The sequence below is a fragment of the Gymnoscopelus microlampas genome (genome assembly GCF_963454915.1).
Source record: "Gymnoscopelus microlampas genome assembly, chromosome: 2".
NCBI lineage: Eukaryota > Metazoa > Chordata > Actinopteri > Myctophiformes > Myctophidae > Gymnoscopelus > Gymnoscopelus microlampas.
In genome coordinates this window covers 11393138-11411071 of record NC_139939.1, presented here as the reverse complement: position 1 = coordinate 11411071, position 17934 = coordinate 11393138, and the positions used below count along the sequence as shown (strand labels likewise).

The 17934-nt window shown below is 41.3% G+C and overlaps 1 protein-coding gene across 1 annotated transcript; it reads right to left on the bottom strand.

Annotated features, from left to right (window-relative positions):
- Positions 1-8699: 8699 nt before the first annotated feature.
- Positions 8700-12261, bottom strand: npy2r (neuropeptide Y receptor Y2; the record flags this gene model as incomplete). Its single annotated transcript, XM_084069777.1, has 3 exons — positions 8700-9224; positions 10164-10536; positions 12050-12261. The coding sequence occupies 3 exons, from the start codon at positions 12259-12261 to the stop codon at positions 8700-8702; spliced, it is 1110 nt and encodes a 369-aa protein (XP_083925903.1).
- Positions 12262-17934: the final 5673 nt, after the last annotated feature.

Below are 17934 nucleotides of genomic sequence, written 5' to 3'. Positions count from 1 at the left end.
CCCTATACTTGTTTTGTATTGTCGACGATGATGTCTCTTTTTGTATAGATAACTATGCCACTTTAATAGCCTGCTCAGGGACTACAGATGAAAATTAGCCAACTCTGGCTAACTCTGGCTCATTTACATGGACGTGAATAACTGACATGTTGATCAATGTGCATTGTCCCTGTTAAATAAATAAATAAATAAATAAAAATAGGGTCACAGGTGCAGTAATTGGTAGGACACAGGTGTAGTGAGTGGGGAGCCAAAACGTTCTAACCAGAAGCAGCCAGAGACAGACCCACAGAAGAACAGAGAATCACACACAGCTACAGAAACCACACTGGAATCATGACTGGTATGTTCATTACTGCAACTTCAATAAATAGGCCCAGTGGCAGTGCTGTAAAGTAACCAAGTGCATGTACTCAAGGACAGTATGAAAGAACAATTTTTAGGTATTTTTTACTTAACTGGAGTACTTCCAATTTTCAATACTTTTACTTCTACTCCACTACATCTCAGAGACAAATATTGTACTTTTACCCCACTCCAATTATTTGAAAACTTTAGTTACTTGTTACTTTGCAGATTTTGATTGTTATTACAAAACATACGTTACCCACTTCAGCCCTGTATACATTTCGGCAATGTAGGCTACGATGCAACGCATTGTGAGCTTGTAGATCTGCTATTTTCAAAAGATTTGAATACATTCCTACATTGAGAACTGAATGTCCCATTGAGATGGGACATTCTGCATAATGAGTACTTTCTACTTTTGGTACTTTAAGTACATTTTTAAACCCAATACTTTTAATCAAGTAAATTTTGAATATCTGACTTTTACTTGTAACAGAGTATTTCTACATTGCAGTATTGCTACTTTTACTTAAGTAAACAAATTGAGTACTTTTTCCACCACTGCAAATGTCAGCTTTTGTCAGATGTAAAGGAGGAAGACTCGAAGGAAAAAAGGTTGAGAACCACTATTTGTTGCAGACAATGCTGACCGGAGTAGGCCTATAGTATGGATGCGACTCATTGTGAGCTTGTACATCGGCTATTTTCACTATTCATTACTGGACAAAGATGGGGCTTGAGTGTTTACTGTAGCAATATTGTTTGTTGCACAGGTCACTAAACCATCTAGTTAGTACACTGAGGATTGCCATCCCTCAGTTGAGACAGCAGGGGGGGTTAGAGCATCATTAATGTACTTATTCCCATAAAAATGCTTTCCAGGACTCCACATAGTAGTAGTCAGGGGTCTTCAATAGGGGGTCCTCACTCCTCAGAGATACTACAGGGGGTCCGCCAAATCTTTGTGTGATAGGATATGTTGTTTTTTACATTAAACACTTGGACCCTAAAGTATCCAGAGAACTTTAGCCAAAAATAGCAGATCTACAAGCTCACAACGCCTCGCGCTGCGAGGCGTTGTGAGCTTGTAGATCTGCTATTTTTGGCAAAGAGTGGGGGGGAAAAAGAGCAGACTAAGTACATAGCGAAAGGTCGAATGTATTACGTTTTGAGGTTTAAGTGGTTAGATGTGTGGAAATGCACATTAATCTAACATACACTGGTGATAGTGCTGTCAAACAAGTCTATGAAGCTATCTATGAAATCTATGAAAAAGTTTAATCTGCAACACAATTTTATACAATAGTGGGGGTCCCTGCTTCATCTCTCTCTCAGTTCCTTGGGGGTCCTTGGCCTGAAAAACCGTAGGCTACAGTAAGTCAGATTGGGTGAGAGACACCCTGAGCGATGAGGAAAGAGTTTTGGAGCAGTCCTGTGTATACGTTTTGTTGCTATTTTTGAACATTTCAATACAAATGGATTCAGTTTACAAAATTTGCCCAAAATTGGGACGCCAGGTTTAAAGCGCAACTATGTAACTTTTTTTGTATGTCATTTTGTCCAATCTGTATGGTAGAGGTAGAGTATGTTAATACAATATAACATATACAATTGTGGTGGTTGTATTGTGTCTCCCTGATCTTCTATTTAGACATTTAGATCGTATCAAAGGTCACCTAGACACAGGATCTGATACGAATTTTGACCTGAAGGTCACGATTCAATTCAAAAGCAAGCAGGCAGGCTCTATTAGCTCAATGGTAAATATTTCAGCACTTGCACAGGAAACCGGGTTCAAATCCAGGGTAGAAGTGGAAAGTACTTGTGCAGCTTTAATGTGGCACATGATGTAAGATGATGTATTCTAACTGTAATGCTCCTCTGAACTGCTCTGCGATGAATATATAAGTCAACCAGTCAGTGTTGGTGCTGATTTCGGTTGCAGCTTTATGCTACACAGACAAGTGATTAACAAAATCAACCAATCAACACTAGGGCCGGGCAATTAACCGAAAGTTTAGTTTAGTTTTTCCCTTTTTTTTCCTTTTATACCAAAAAATATAACTTTTCTTTGTGGAAATAATCGTTCATTAATCGTAATCAAGGCAAGCGTTTTAAAGAATCCTGATATTGATTTGAAGTCATATCGCCCAGCCCTAATGGATTCCATTAGGCTATAATAACCCCACATTAGTACGTTGATGGGCACTCTTAAAACGTCCATGTCGTGTGAGAAAAGCCTAGAAGAGTCTAGACTCTAGACAGAATTGACCGTAGAAGCGTAATTAGGTTTTGAACCTATTGTTCAGTTCGTGAGAGCTGTCCCATGGGCACACTTTGTGACAGCCGGTCGGCTGGTCAGTAACCTTCGACAGTTTAAAAAGCAATTATAGTTTGACGTAACAAATGGCTTACTAATGATGCAGGCCTAGAACCCCGTGTCCCACCCTGTCATACGGATATGAACCTAAACTGAAACGGTTTACTGGGCAAGCACAGTGCCATTCAATAGGAGAGAGAACTCCACACATGTCATTTATCAGCTTTAATTTTATAGTGTTTTAGTTCCAATTTGTTCTGCTTATTTAATTTTTGTTTCATCACTCCCAATTGCACTTGTTTATCCTGCATTCTGTACAGGTTCTTTATCCTGATTGGATAAAATTGGTATCCTGACCTGAAAATGTGTTTTCTGTTTTAGTCTAGGCCTACTATAGGGCTGTAGAGACGGGGAGACCCCTGAACAAATATACAATAGTAATGATTACTGTCAGAATATAGAGCTATTTAACACTTATTAAACAATAATATTACTTACACCCCATTATACTTTGTACAACAAATAGGGAAAATAGGCGATGGAATGGAAACGGATTGCGAACTTCGATAAAACTATTTTCACTGCGCCACACCGCCACGCATCAAAGAATATAAAATAGGGCTTACAGTAGGCTTGTGATTAAAAAAACAATGATAGATTTGACGCCATGATTGGCTTTACCCAAGATGCAAACCGTGAAGCAGTTTCCCCATCCTGTCACACGCACACAATGCTATACAGAAAGGTACTGTGTCTGCAACAGGAAGTGCCATTCAATAGACTGAACATCAGAACAATTCGCATGGGAACATACAGTACGTACAGATTGTTGCTGTCGGGCAGAAACCTTGCAACTCCATATTTCAACTTTTTATGTTTTAAAGGTAAAAAAAAATAGCCCATTTACAAGCTCACAACACGTCGCAATGCGATACATTGTGAGCTTGGCGATCGGCCATTTTTGATATCTTTGAAAAACAATTTTAAGTGAAATTGTTTTGTAAACTTGACCTTTTATCAGAAAACAAAAAAAAGGTTCCTATCAACAAGGATTTGGCGACCCCCTTGCAGTATCTCTGAGGGCCCCCTAGGCCAGGGGTCCCGGACCCCCTGTTGAAGATCACTGAACTAGTAGCTTGTGACTTATAACTACATTGGACCCATTTGAATGCAGGTACTTTCTTTTGCCCCCATTTCCTGTCAAGTAACTGTTTTGGACATACAGGGTTACTCGACCATAGTTACCATAGCTCTAACGGTGATTGGAAAGCTGTTTGTACGCAATGACAAAGCGAGCATTGTGGGAGTCAGGAACTCCTCTCGTCTGTCTAACAACAGCAGCAGCCATCTATTTGTAGATTATTTTGTATACTGTAACTGTCATGTATTGAGCAGAAAGTATACGACACATCCTAATGCATATGTACTGTAATGTACTGTAAATGTAGCTCTTTAATCAAGCCACCCATAGATACAGAACAAAATGTGCTGCAGAAAAACATGGATCACTGAGCAACCTACTACACAGAACAATAAAGGTTCTGTGTAGTACCTTTATTGGAAAGCTATTCCATAGAAGAACAAACAGGTTCCAGAAAGAACATTTCAGACCAAGGTTCTTTAAAGAGACATTTATTTATTTTTTGTTTACCACTTAAACTGTTTAACTTCATCGACTCGTGTCTCTCAGGGGTCTGTACTTGGTCCGCTCCTTTCCCCCCCATCACACCAAATACACTGTTATGGGGATCCTTGTGGACTAATTCATACCAAATGGGTCTTTGAAATGAAAAAGGTTGAGAACCACTGATGTAATGTGTAGGCCACCAGTCTGTAAATAGACTGTAATGTGTCTGTTGCTCATCCTCATTCATGAAGATACAGTCCAGATACAGTTCTACATCGTCCTGCAAACACAGTGTACCGTAACTAACTGGATCATAGTCATGTTTCGATTAGTCATTCGATTAGTTATTTTCATATGGCTTGCTTTCTGATGAGTACCACCTTCACAGCTATTTTATGCTTGATCAATCAAAATGATCAGATAATGGCGTTCATCAACAAATACGTCTTGTTCTCAAAGGCAAATGCAGTTGTATAACATTTCAACTGGCAACATCTTTCTTTTCCTCAACACTATGCACATACTGTACAGTGTCTATCATATTTAACCACCTGTATACCCGTCGATATACATATCGACGAATGTTTGCCTCGGAATAGGTATGCCACAGTTGGGTGAATATGGTTCAATTAGTAAACGGTAAACGCAGGCGCCTGCCATTTTCAAACTGTGAGCTGGTGAGGTTTCATAGAGCAGTGGTTCTCAACCTGTGGGTTGGGGGGGGGGGGGGGGTCCCCACATACATTCTTTTTTTTGGCGGGGGTCCCCAGATGACAGTAAAGTGACAATTTTATGACTTCTAAGACCTTTTTAATACCTAAAGTTAAATGAAATAAGACCATTACTGCATCAAAAGTAATCAACAAACTATGCTATAAAAACTGGTCAAACAAACACATTGTCAACTAATATAAGAAAGAGGTAACATTTTTGAAAATAGCTGAATGACTGCGACATAGCACATGAGCATCACAGACACAATCTGGGAACAGTAAAAAAAAAAAGGAAAAACAGCGTCCTCTGCTGTTTTTTTCCTTTGAATCTCAGCTGCGGAGCTCTGAATCTGTCTTGAGAGATTATCACAGACATAGTTGACAAATAAGGCTGGAATATGTTGTGCATCCCGAAACAGGAATCACGATGTGATACGTATCCCATTTCTATTTGTCTGCCGATGTGACACACATGGCCAAAATGCCATAAGAAAATGTGTCAAAGAAATCTTCAATATATGGACTTTCAGAGTGCCAGGGACTAGCTTAGTTTCTGCACTACATTTTTCATACATTCTCCACTCTCCTCATATTTATTTCTCTCTGAAGACGGATTTACCAGTAAGGCTAGGACTTATCCCTATACGAAGACATTATTAACCCCATGAGCCTTAGCATCCCTATCCCAGCAAAACATATCCGGTCTTACAAGCTGAGCTTGTACATCAGCTATTTTTGCTGAAGATATTTAGTGTAGTGGGGGGAAAAGGAGGGGGCCTAATAGTATAAACCCCTGGGGGACTAGTCAACTAAGTATATAGGGTTTAAGTGGTTAAAAACAAAAGAAAAGAAACCATCAAACTAAATATTGCAAAACAGGCCAATCAATACAATACAATACAATTTGGACGTCACATCACCGATACGTATCCCGATATTTTATATTTTGGGCACGAATGGTCAACCTCAGAATAGGTATGCTACAGCAGTGGATCTCTAAGTGGGGTCCGGGGACCCCCAGGGGCTCCCCAGCAACATGTGTTAATACAGCATCACAATCATTTGAACCCCTTTATCCATATTTTGTTGGCTATTATGTTGGCTATTCAAAAATAGCAGATCTACAAGCTGAAGTGTTTGAAAAAATTGGAATCATTTTGTTTTGTTAACACAAGTCCTCTCTTCTGGGGGTCAATGGCATACAACATTTTCAGATGGGGGTCCGCGGCCAAAATATTATTTATATTAATTCGGGGGTCACGAAGAAAAGTTTGAGAACTACTGTGCTGCAGTACGGTTCATGTGGTTTATTTAGTAAACACAGGTGCCTGTACTGGCGAGGTTCCATAGAATAGACCATTGGTTCTCAAAGTGGGGTCCGAGGACCCCCAGGGGTACTTGAGGGGGTTCCAGGGGGTCCCCAGCTAAATGATGAACAGGGACCAAATGGACCATTATGGGTCTGTAACTCTGAGAGTGTACAAATGGAACCATACACTCTCAGAGTTAAATTAACATTGATTTTACAATATGAATTGGGGTCCCAGAGACATACATGCCATTAAATGGGGGTCCGTAGCCTAATGCATGTCAAACTGGGGTCCTTGAAATTAAAATGGTTGAAATCACTGCTAGAGAGCCGTAAAAATCTTCTATTATGGGGGTCCCTCTATGGCCTATCTTTTCAAATGGGGGTCCGGTCTAATAAGTGTCTATTTGGGGGTCCTTGGCACGAAAAAGTATGAGAACCACTGGAATAGACTACTCAGTACTACAACATGGCACATGAGCATCACAGACATAACAGCGTGATTGTCCACAGATTACTGTCGAAGCTGAACTAACTAAATTCAACCAATCTGTATTTATATTCACACGTGGCCATAATGTCTGTACAAAATAGAACGCAGTTTATCAAATTTTCATCATTCTCTTGTCGGTTGCCTGATGTCGGATCTAGTCCAGGAGGCAAGGAATCTCCGCTGGATTAGAAGCCCACTTCCTGGATCTCTTAAGGGTGCAGTTCCTATTAACGGCCCAGCAGATGTCGCTTCATTTTATTACCATAGTAGATATTTTCATAAACACTTTTCATTTGCTAGTTTTAAGTCTTTTTTTTTCAATTATAATGATATGCGTTTAGTAAATGATGGTCCCATTAATTTAAAAAGTAATGATAAAGTAGGGTATGCTTCTAGGGCTCCTACTGGTTCTACCGAGTGAAGACCCGCCCTCGCTGCGGTTGCAGCCAATAGCAAGTCATTTCCGGTGTCTTTTCGGGACCGGAAGTTCAAAGATGGCGGATTTGAATTCGCCGGGGAAAAAAAGGCTCCAAAATTGGTCTGTAGAAACCATACTCCCTTCGTCCATCATATGTCCTTCACAGTCTATCTATGATCTAGACCAGGGGTTCCCAACCACCAGTCCCGCGAAGGCGGCCGGGAATTCCAAGTTTATGGATTGTACCATATGAGCAGGCAACGTTGAGTCTATAACCTTGCGTCACCAGGATTTTACAACAACGGAGAAAATCTGAGTCGGTCACATGTCCAAGGATTCGTCGGTGATGTCACATCACCGACGAATCCTTGGCATCTTTATGCCGTGCTACTTTCGTGTTGCATAGCAGTGACATCACTGTGGAATCCTTGGTATCTTGATCCTAGCCTTTCAACGCGTGTTTACCAGCAGCGTCACTACGCGCTGTATTTTGTTTTTTTCACGCTAAAGTGTTCCACCTGTCCTGTCCAAAGTCATTTCTGATACAGACAGAGTCAAGACGGTCATCAAGGCTAATACAGACATAATGATTTTTGTCTCCGCCAGGCCGAAAGGCATGGCGAGAGAGTATGTTATGCCCCCTGTCTGTCCGTCCGTCCGTGTGTGTGTGTGTGTGTCCGTCCTTCTGTCTGCGACCAGCTAATCTCCGCCACCGCTGACCCGGTCGCTGTGAAGCTGCGCACACACACTCCCTGGATGCCACAGCAGAACCTCTGCCCCACATTTTTCAGATTAGCCTGTCATAGCGCCACCATGAGGCGACTTTTGCTAAACACATTTTTTTATATTACTCCTACAGATTTTGTCCAAAAAACACGCAAATCGGTACACAGTATCTCTATAGTCACGTTTTCAAGATGGATGTGTCCGATATTTCATATTCCATCCTACTTGGCTAACATTGCCTTCCAAAGTTTACAGGATAGGTCCGTTTTGAACAAAATTCCTCAAATCATGAACGCAGTGTGCGATTTCCGCATTGGCCTGTTATAGCGCCACCAGCAGGTCTAATTTAGCAAACTACATTTTTGGAACAAAATGCCTCAAATCATGAACGCAGTGTCCGATTGCCGTGCAAGGCCTAAGAAGAAATGGCACCCTTTTCACATTGACCTATTATAGCGCCACCAGGAGGCCACAATAATCTACCTGACCTGGCGGAGACCTGTGCTCTGAGGAGCACTTTTTCTAGTTTAATCATCCTGTCCTTGTTATTATTTCGCCATTTAGGGCAATTATATAACATTATGTAGTGATTTGCAAACATATAAATAAATAGCAGCCACCAGCCAGTCATTGACTGCCAGTCAACTGTCTTCCAACCCCCCGACCGAACCGAACCATGCCGGTCCGCGAACATTTTATGAACTGTCAGCAGGTCCGTGGTAACCACAGGTTGGGAACCCCTGATCTAGACGTTAGAATCCGTAAAGGCGATGTTCTGGACACTTTGCGTCGGCCGGCTGTCGACGCCGCTCCTCCGGCCGAGGAAGAAGGGCCGCTTGCACTCGCACTTGCACACGGACAGGAACGCCGTGCGGTAGTTGCTGTTCATCCAGCCGTACAGGAAGGGGTTGACGAACGTGGAGCACATGGCCACCACGTGGAACGCCGTGAAGAGCAGCTTGAAGTCCTTCATGTCCAGCGCGCTGCTGTCGATGTCCACCGCCAGCTGGAAGGCGTGGAACGGCAGCCAGCTGACGGCGAACACCACCACCACCGTCACCAGCATCTTGGTGGTCTTGGCCTTGCGGCGGTGGCGCTCGTGGCGGTGGCCCGGGGCGGCCACGGGGCTCACGTGGTTCCTCAGCTTGCTCCAGATGCGCACGTAGGCCACGCAGTTGACGGCGAGCGGCAGGACGTACTGCAGCAGCAGCATGGAGATGCTGTAGATGGTGCCGTCCCGGCTGCTCCCCGGCCACTGCTCCGTGCACACCTGCACAGCGGGTGGGGGACGGGGGGGGAGTAACTTAGTACAGCCCGTAGGGGAACATGCAGTAACAATTATCACCTTCCCCTCCCCGCTTCTCTCCCTGAACACGGGCCAATTGTCAAGTACTGTACTTAAAGGAGTTCACCCAAAACATTGTTTTTTCTTTCAATTACACACCACATGAAGCATTGAATTCATGGAGATGTTTTAGTTTTTGTCGCATTCCTAAGCCAATAATTGTATTACCGGCAGAAAGATGCTAATGTATGCTTCATGGGGTGTGTAATTGATAGAAAATAAGTCACTTTTTGGGTGAACTACTCCTTTAAGTACATTTTCAACTTTTGCTTTATTTGAGCATTTTCATTTCTTGATACTTTACACTTCTTCTCCACTACATATCAGAGGCAAATGTTATTATTAATAATTTATCAAATTACCAATAAAACATATATTTGTTTTAAATAGCCGAATTATAAGGGCTTAATAATGGCTTAGGGTTTAAATGGTTAATCAAAAACAATTTAGTCCAATAGCATGATATAACTGTATATGATTCTGAAATGGCACATTCTGCATAGCAAGAACTTTTGATTTTACTACATTAAGTGTATTTTGATGCTAAAGCTTTTGTACTTAAGGAGTAGTTTGCTCAAAAAACGACTTATTTTCTATCAATTACACGCCCCATGAAGCCTTGAATTCATGGAGAATTCATTGTCTGATTCCTAAGCCAATAATTTGATGACCCGGTCATAAACTTATTGGCTCAGGAATGTGACGAAAACAAAAAGAGCTCTATGAATTCAAGGCTTCATGGGTTGTGTTCAAATGCAGGCCTTTTACTTGCAACAGAGCTATTTCCACATCATCGTGCTGCTACTCTTACCTAAGTTCAAAATCTGAGCACTTCTAATCTTCCACCACTGCTCAATCAATCACCTGAATGGACTCCTCCGGCGAGAGGTCGATGGTGGCGTACTCGCGGAAGATGGCGAGCGGGCTGGCCAGGAGGGCGCTGACGGCCCAGGTGACGGCGATGACCGCCGCGCACATGTCCTTGGACATCTTGGTCTCCAGGTGGTAGACGATGCTCCGGTGGCGGTCCAGGGCGATGATGTTGAGGGTGATGGTGGACACATGCACCGCCAGGCCCTGGGCGCACGGCAGCAGGAAGCACAGCGTCTGTCCGAACTTCCACTCGCCGTACAGCGTGTAGACCAGCGTGAAGGGCAGACACAGCGTGTTCACCAGCAGGTCGGCCACCGCCAGGTTCACGATGAAGTAGTTGGTGACCGTCCTTAAGGTTTTAAACCTGTACCAAAAAAAAAGATGATGATGGGCCGTTGTTTTCAAAATTCCAAACCGGTGACCCTGTAAGACAGGGGTCTTCAACCTTTTCAGGCCAAGGACCCCCTTGCTGAGAGAGACGAAGCGGGACCCCCTCTATATTGTATAAAAGTGTTTCAGATAAACTTTTGCTTCTCTTTTTTCCCCTCTACACCTATAACTCTTTGCCAAAAATAGCCGATCTACAAGCTCACAACGCCTCGCAGCGCGTTGTGAGCTTGTAGATCTGCTATTTTTTGGCCAAAGTTCTCCTTAGAAGAGGGATGCTAAGGGTTCAAGTGGTATATGTAAAAGAGAAAATCATATCACAAAGATTTGGCGGACCCCCTGTAGTAACTCTGAGGACCCCCTAGGGGTCCCGGACCCCCTGTTGAAGACCCCTGCTGTAAGGCATGAGGCCGATTCTACAAATGCCTTCTAAATCAGTAGTTCGCACCCTTTCAAGATTTTTCAAAAATGTTCAAAGATAGCAGATGTACAAGCACTTCGTGCCGCGCTGTGAACTTGTATATCTGCTGTTTTTGAATAGCCAACGAGAAAGTCTACAATGACAGATGCTTTCCCGCTTTTAATGGGTTCCGAATCAGAAGTTCATTTATACAGGTTTACAGCTGTGTAGAAGTGGGTGAAATAACACGTTTAATCACTTAAATCCCGATTTCAAAAGTAGCTAAAATAGCCGATCGACACACTCACAACGCGTCACATCGCTGCGCCTTTTGAGGTTGTTGATTGGCTATTTTTGCTATACTTTTGACAATTTATTTGACTGTTTTTGTACTTTTCATTTTTTATTTTCACCCTGTGTTTTCATCAGGATGGGGGACAATTATTTTAGCGCTTATAGCATACCTAGTGACCGCACCTTTCAACAGAGCAGAACATAACATCTACAGTATGTAAGCACTCAAAAACAAGTGTTATTTCAGTTGTGTGGAAAACCGGGACATGGGTATAGTGGGTGTTGAAAACACGGGACATTTCAGTGTTTTAAAGATATTTGTCGAGACTCAGGACACCCAGCTTGAAACCAGGACGATCCCACAAGGCACAACGCGGTCTGTTTGCCGTGGAGGCTGCGTGCTGATCGGTAGTGTTAAGGCCAGAACCACCAGACTAAAGAATAGCTTCTTCCCTGCAGCTGTGAGAATTGTGAACTCTAGACCTTGATCTGTGATCATTGATCTTACAGATCCCTAGTGATCTGTAAGATTACTCATGAACTCTCTATGAACTCTCTATGAACTGTGACTTGTGAACTATTTTTCTTTAATGTTGCTGTTTTTTAATACAACATTTTGCTATTGCATCGTTTAAGTGGGCAAGTGCAATTTTAGTGGGCAAGTGTAATTGCTTTATTTGCACTATACGTATTATTTATGTAGTGTTTGATTTATTCTGCCATGATGACCAGGACCTGGGTAACACATTTCATTCTGTACCTGTATGGAATGACGATAAAACTCGTTGAACCTTACCTGTACACTACATAGATCACCAGGGAATTCCCTGTGACGCCGAACAGTATTATTGTGCTGTACGACAGAATTAGGATGGCTTGAACCCCGGCCAGTTTAGTGCTGTCCTCTAATTCCAGAATGCCCGATGGGATTATGGGTGAGCAGCAGTTGGAGGAATCCAGGGCAGGATCCTCCATTTTAGTCACGTTCAGCTGACTTGCAGTTTCCATCAGGTACGGCCCCCATAAGTCTCACTGTCTGTAAAAATAAAATTCAAAAAAGATGGATGACATTTCAAGCACGGGGCAGTGATGACCTAATAGCAGTGTCTCAAACATTTTCACGTCAAGGACCTCCAAATTGAATTGATACGTATTTGGCCACAGATCCCCATCTGAACATATTTTGTGGCAGGATGGGTGAATAAGAAAAGATTTGTGTAAAAAGAAAAGTAAAAAGAAAATTCTAAATCAGGGGTCTTCAATGTTTTCAGGCCAAGGACCCCTAGCTGATAGAGAGATGAAGCAGGGACCCCCTGTATATTGTATAAAATTGTGTTTCAGATTCAACTTTTTTTGTTTACTTGGTCTGCTCTTTTTTTCCCTCTACACCAAACACCTCTTTGCCAAAAATAGCCGATCTACAAGCTCTCAACGCCTGGCGTTGAGAGCCGCGTTTTGATGGGCTTTTGAATAGTTGAAGCATACTGTAAAGTGGTAAATGCTTGTGATGCAATATTAGCTCATTTTACTGCAGGGGATCCTCTGGAACCCCCCATCATGGACCCCTGGAAGTCCCCGGACCTCACTTTGAGATCCACTGCTATTACACTGTTTCTCAACCAGAGGTCCATGGTCCATGCCTATCATCCATGGAGTCTTTTTTTTGTTTTAATGTTGAATTTTTTAATATATTCTATCAAAGTCTATCAAATTGAAGAATGAGCTTGAAATGAAATAATGAATGTTAAGGGCTTAATATACTACCTTGCACATATACCGAAAATATGCCAATCAAAGTTCATAACCAAGTATAATTCTGGCTTTAATGTTAAATATTGACACAAAATAATTAAGTAAAATAAGAAATGACTGTGCTTGTGCTATGGCTTCTTACTAAATACAGTATACTGCACAGTGTATATATTGTTGTGGGGTGCGTGGTCTTTGAGGTTTAGTCGAAATATGCTAGTGGTCCAGAACTCAAAAAAGGCTGAGCACTTTTCTTTCCTGTCTTAATATCCTAGGTCAGTGGCTCTCAAAGTGGGGTCCAGGGACCCTCAGGGGTTATTGAGGGGGTTCCAAGGTCTGAGAGTTATGGGGGTCCTTGAAATTAAAACGTTTGAGAACCACTGCTACAGGTCCTACACGACATTAAGACAGAAACAAATATCCAAAGCTTATTTGTAGGCTAGTTGGATAAATTATACTCCTGATCTGAATCTCCTGGAATCTTTGGGGCAGCCATAGCTTAGTAGGTGGTCTGGTAATCAGAAAGTCGCCGGTTTGGCTCCTCAGACAGGGTCTACAGTATGTGTGATTTTTTATTTTTTTTTTCTTTCTCTGGGGGACTAACATATAGGTCTGCCTTTACCTTTCTTTTACTTTCCTAAACGTTGCACACTCGAGTAATCTGCCACAAATGTCCAAATCAACTAAAGCAAAGTATCTAAAAATGCACTTTAAAGATGAGAACCATGCTGCTTGATGAAAACAACTTAAAGTAAGAGACCACATCGAGGTGGGATCTGTCAAATATGAAATATGATCTGCATGCCAAAATATCACCTGTTTACAAATGGTATATTGGGGATAATGAATGAATGAATTGGCTCCATAGATAGTAGGACATTCATTGTTGTAATGTAAGGTCGAATGGGCTGCTAAATGAAAGAGAATCACTGGCTAACAATCATATCTGGATTCATTTCACATATTAATAGCCCTGGAGACAATACTAATCCAGCCCTACTATAATAGCTCCTTTCTCTGGTATGCAAATTCAAATATGCAATTTACATGTAATTCCCCTCTTTTTGTCAAGCACTCTCCATTTTCAACATCCCAATGTGTGATCACTTTGAGGCATGATGTGAAAACTATTCATTCGAAGTGATCAAAAATCAAGACGATAATTGGACACAGGTGATGATGATCTACATATGACTATTTTGACGCACCTGGTTCCACTTGATGATTTATTACACTCAGACTCAGTAGATCAGCTTATGATTTATTACACAGTAGACCAGAGGTGGAAAGTATCTAAGTATATTTACTCAAGTATACTTGAGAACAATTTTGAGGTATTTTTTTTTACTTTACTGGAGTATTTCCAATGTTCAGTACTTTTACTTTTACTTCACTACATCTCAGAGGCAAATATTGTACTTTTTACTCCATTTCAATTATTTGAAAACTTTAGTCAGATCTACACCTTGCCATGCAAAGCATTGTGAGCTTGTAGATCTGCTATTTTCAAAAGATTTTTATACATTGTATAGGACCTACATTTGACAACTTGAAATGGGACATTCTGCATAATGAGTACTTTCTACTTTTAGTACTTTAAGTATATTTTGATACAAATACTTCTGTAGGCTACTTTTACTCAAGTAAATTTGTAATTCCAGACTTTTACTTGTAACAGAGCATTTCTACATTGCAGTATTGATACTTTTACTTCATTAAAACATGTAGGCTACTTTTTCCAACACTGGATTTATTACATTCAGTAGACCTGAGCTTTATCTAGACTATAGACCTACTAAAGCATTGGTTCTCTCGAAGTGGGGTCCGGGGACCCCCAGGGGTACTTGTGGGGATACCATACCAGGGGGTCCCAAGCTAAATTATTTTTAGGAACCAAATGGACCCTTATGGGTCTGTAACTCTGAGAGTGTACAAATGGAACCAAATGGACCCTAACGGGTCCATTTGGTTCCATTTGTACGCTCTCAGAGGAACCAATGAACATTGATTTTACAATATGAATTGGGGTCCCAGAGATAGAAATGTCATTAAATGGGGGTCCGTAGCCTAATGCATGTCAAACTGGGGGGGTCCTTAAATTACAATGATTGAGAATCACTGCTAGCCGTAAGAATCCTCTCTAATGGGGGTCCCTGGCATATCTTTTTCAAATGGGGGTCCGCGGGCTAATAAGTGTCAATTTGTGGGTCCTTGAAATGAAAAAGTTTGAGAACCACTGTAGGCTACTAAAGAATAATGCTGGCTTTACAGATTAACAAACAAATATGATTACATCTGTCTGTTATGTATTTTAAAAAACAATGAAAATTAATATATATTTAAAAGATATACATGCCTGCATACTTACTTACTGCCGCAGAGTTCCAGTTTAATTCCATCATGTTCTGGGTTCAATAATTTTTTAATTAATGTATAGGTTATTTATTTTTCCTTTTTTTGTGCCGCCGCTCCTCGTGTCCGTGGTGGATCATTCACAATGTCGTCCAGATCAAACACGATCAGTCACCAGATCATCAATATAATGACTGGATTAATCACAGGGATGCGCGTAATGATCAGTGCATGGTCAGAGTAGCCTACGTCTGTCTGTGCGCGCAGCACCTACCCGTTTGGAGAGGAGCGCACTGTGGGTGTGCGCGCGCGGCGTGTGTGTGTGTGTGTGCGTGTGTGTGTCATACTGTAGGTGTGTGGGAGCGCGACAGATGATCAGTGTTGCCAGATTTTGCGAGTGGAATAAGCAACCAGGTCTATGAAAACAAGCACAAAAGAAGCGACTATATAGAGGCTATTTGAAAATAGCAGATCTACAAGCTTGCAATGCGTTGCGAGCTTGTAGATCGCCTATTTACTAATTTTGGAATATTTTTGAAACATTTTAACATCACAAATCTTTTGGGACAAAATATTTTCAGATGAGAGGGGTCTGCGGACAAACAGGCTTACATATTAATGGGGGTCTTTGCCGTGAAAATGTTTGAGAACCTTTAACAACATCAGGAAACAAGCCCAAATAAGCTACACTTTAGAAACAAGCCCCCTAAAAAAAAACGCAACGAGCAACTACCAATATTTAGGCTACAAGCAACTTTACAGAAAAACAAGTCAAAAGTCGCTTATAATAAGCAGACATGGCAACACTGTCATACTACTCCCCTGACCAATCAAAAACCAAAGCCAATTTGATAAAACATCCCACCCTATCAATTAATTATTTGTAATACGTACTTAATTGTCCAACCACAAACAAATCAGTTTATTGATTTAATAATATGCAAGCTTAGTGGACTGGGAGGATGGACTAAACTGATGGTGCATAAATAGAAAAGTGTTTTGTATCCAGTGGTGGAAAAAGTGCTGACATTTGTTACTTACTGTAAGTAAAAGTATCAATACCCCATGTAGAAGTACTCTGTTACAAGTAAAAGGCGTGTGTTCAAAATGTTACTTGAGTAAAAGTACAAAAGTATTGCCATCAAAATATACTTAAAGTATCCAAAAGTAAAAGTACTAAATGTTTGAAAATAGCAGATCTACAAGCTCACAATGTGCCTTGATGCCACACGTTGTGAGCTTGTAGATCGGCTATTTTCAAATAGCCTACGTATAAAATACGGCTAAAGGGGTTAATGTATGTTTTATAATATAATAAATTATATCTGCAAAGTAACTAGTAACTAAAGTTTTCAAATAATTGTAGTGAAGTAAAAGTATAATATTTGCCTCTGAGATGTAGTGGAGTAGAAGTAAAAGTACTGAAAAGGGGAAATACTCCAGTAAAGTAAAAATTCCTCAAAAGTGTAGCCTACTTAGGTACAGTACTTGAGGAAATGTACTTAGTTACTTTACACCACTGTTTGTATCATGACATGATAAGCAGTGAAAATGCAGACTATTAAATGATGTGTCTATTAAAAGACTCACTGGTCGAAATATTTAATTAAAACGTTTGTGCGCTGCTTTATTTCCCTCTATTCCTCTCTAGAGACACACACGCACAGGTTTTACATTAATATGCAATATTGTTGTTGTTATTGTTCAAGCTTACAGCTGGCAATTGGACTTGCTAATTTGATATCCATCATTATGGAGCAAGACACCATCACGTGGTCCCCTTTGAAATCGAGTTACAGGCCCACCGTCTGACCAAAAGCCCTGCACTTCCCCGCTGGCACGAATGCCCACACGGTGAAATAACAGCGGCTGGATAGATGGCATTAAAGGCTTTTCCATGTTTTGGTAGGAGGTGGTGGGCTGCTCCCACTTATTTGCTGACCATGATGTCCCTATAATGTGTGATTACGTGACACGGAAAACAAAGAGTCTCCTGCACTGCTGCCGTTTTTAAACGTTAAAACAAAGCGAGTCTCCAAAGCCATAGGAATCTCAGTAATCCCCTGAGGAACAGCGATGATTGCTCTTTGTCTTAGAGGCGTCAAGGACATATATTTAGCCACGGACCCCCATCCGAAAATATTTTGTGCCAGCGACCCACCACATACGAGATTTCTTTCTTCTTCTTTTTTTAGCCTAAGTATAAAATAGGGTTAAAGGGGTTAAACTGTTCCTCATTTCGCTGGGGACCCCCTGGAACCCCCTCAAGGACCCCTCCAGTGGTGGAAAAAGTGCTGACATTTGTTACTTAAGTAAAAGTATCAATACCACAATGTAGAAGTACTCTGTTACAACTTCAAAGGCCTGTGTTCAAAAAGTTACTTGAGTAAAAGTACAAAAGTATTTCCATCAAAATATACTTAACGTACCAAAAGTAAAAGCACTAAATGTTTGAAAATAGCAGATCTACAAGCTCACAATGTGCCTTGATGCGACGCGTTGTGAGCTTGTAGATCGGCTATTTTCAAATAGCCTACGTATAAAATAGGGCTTTTTTTGCCATCAAAGGGCACTGTATTT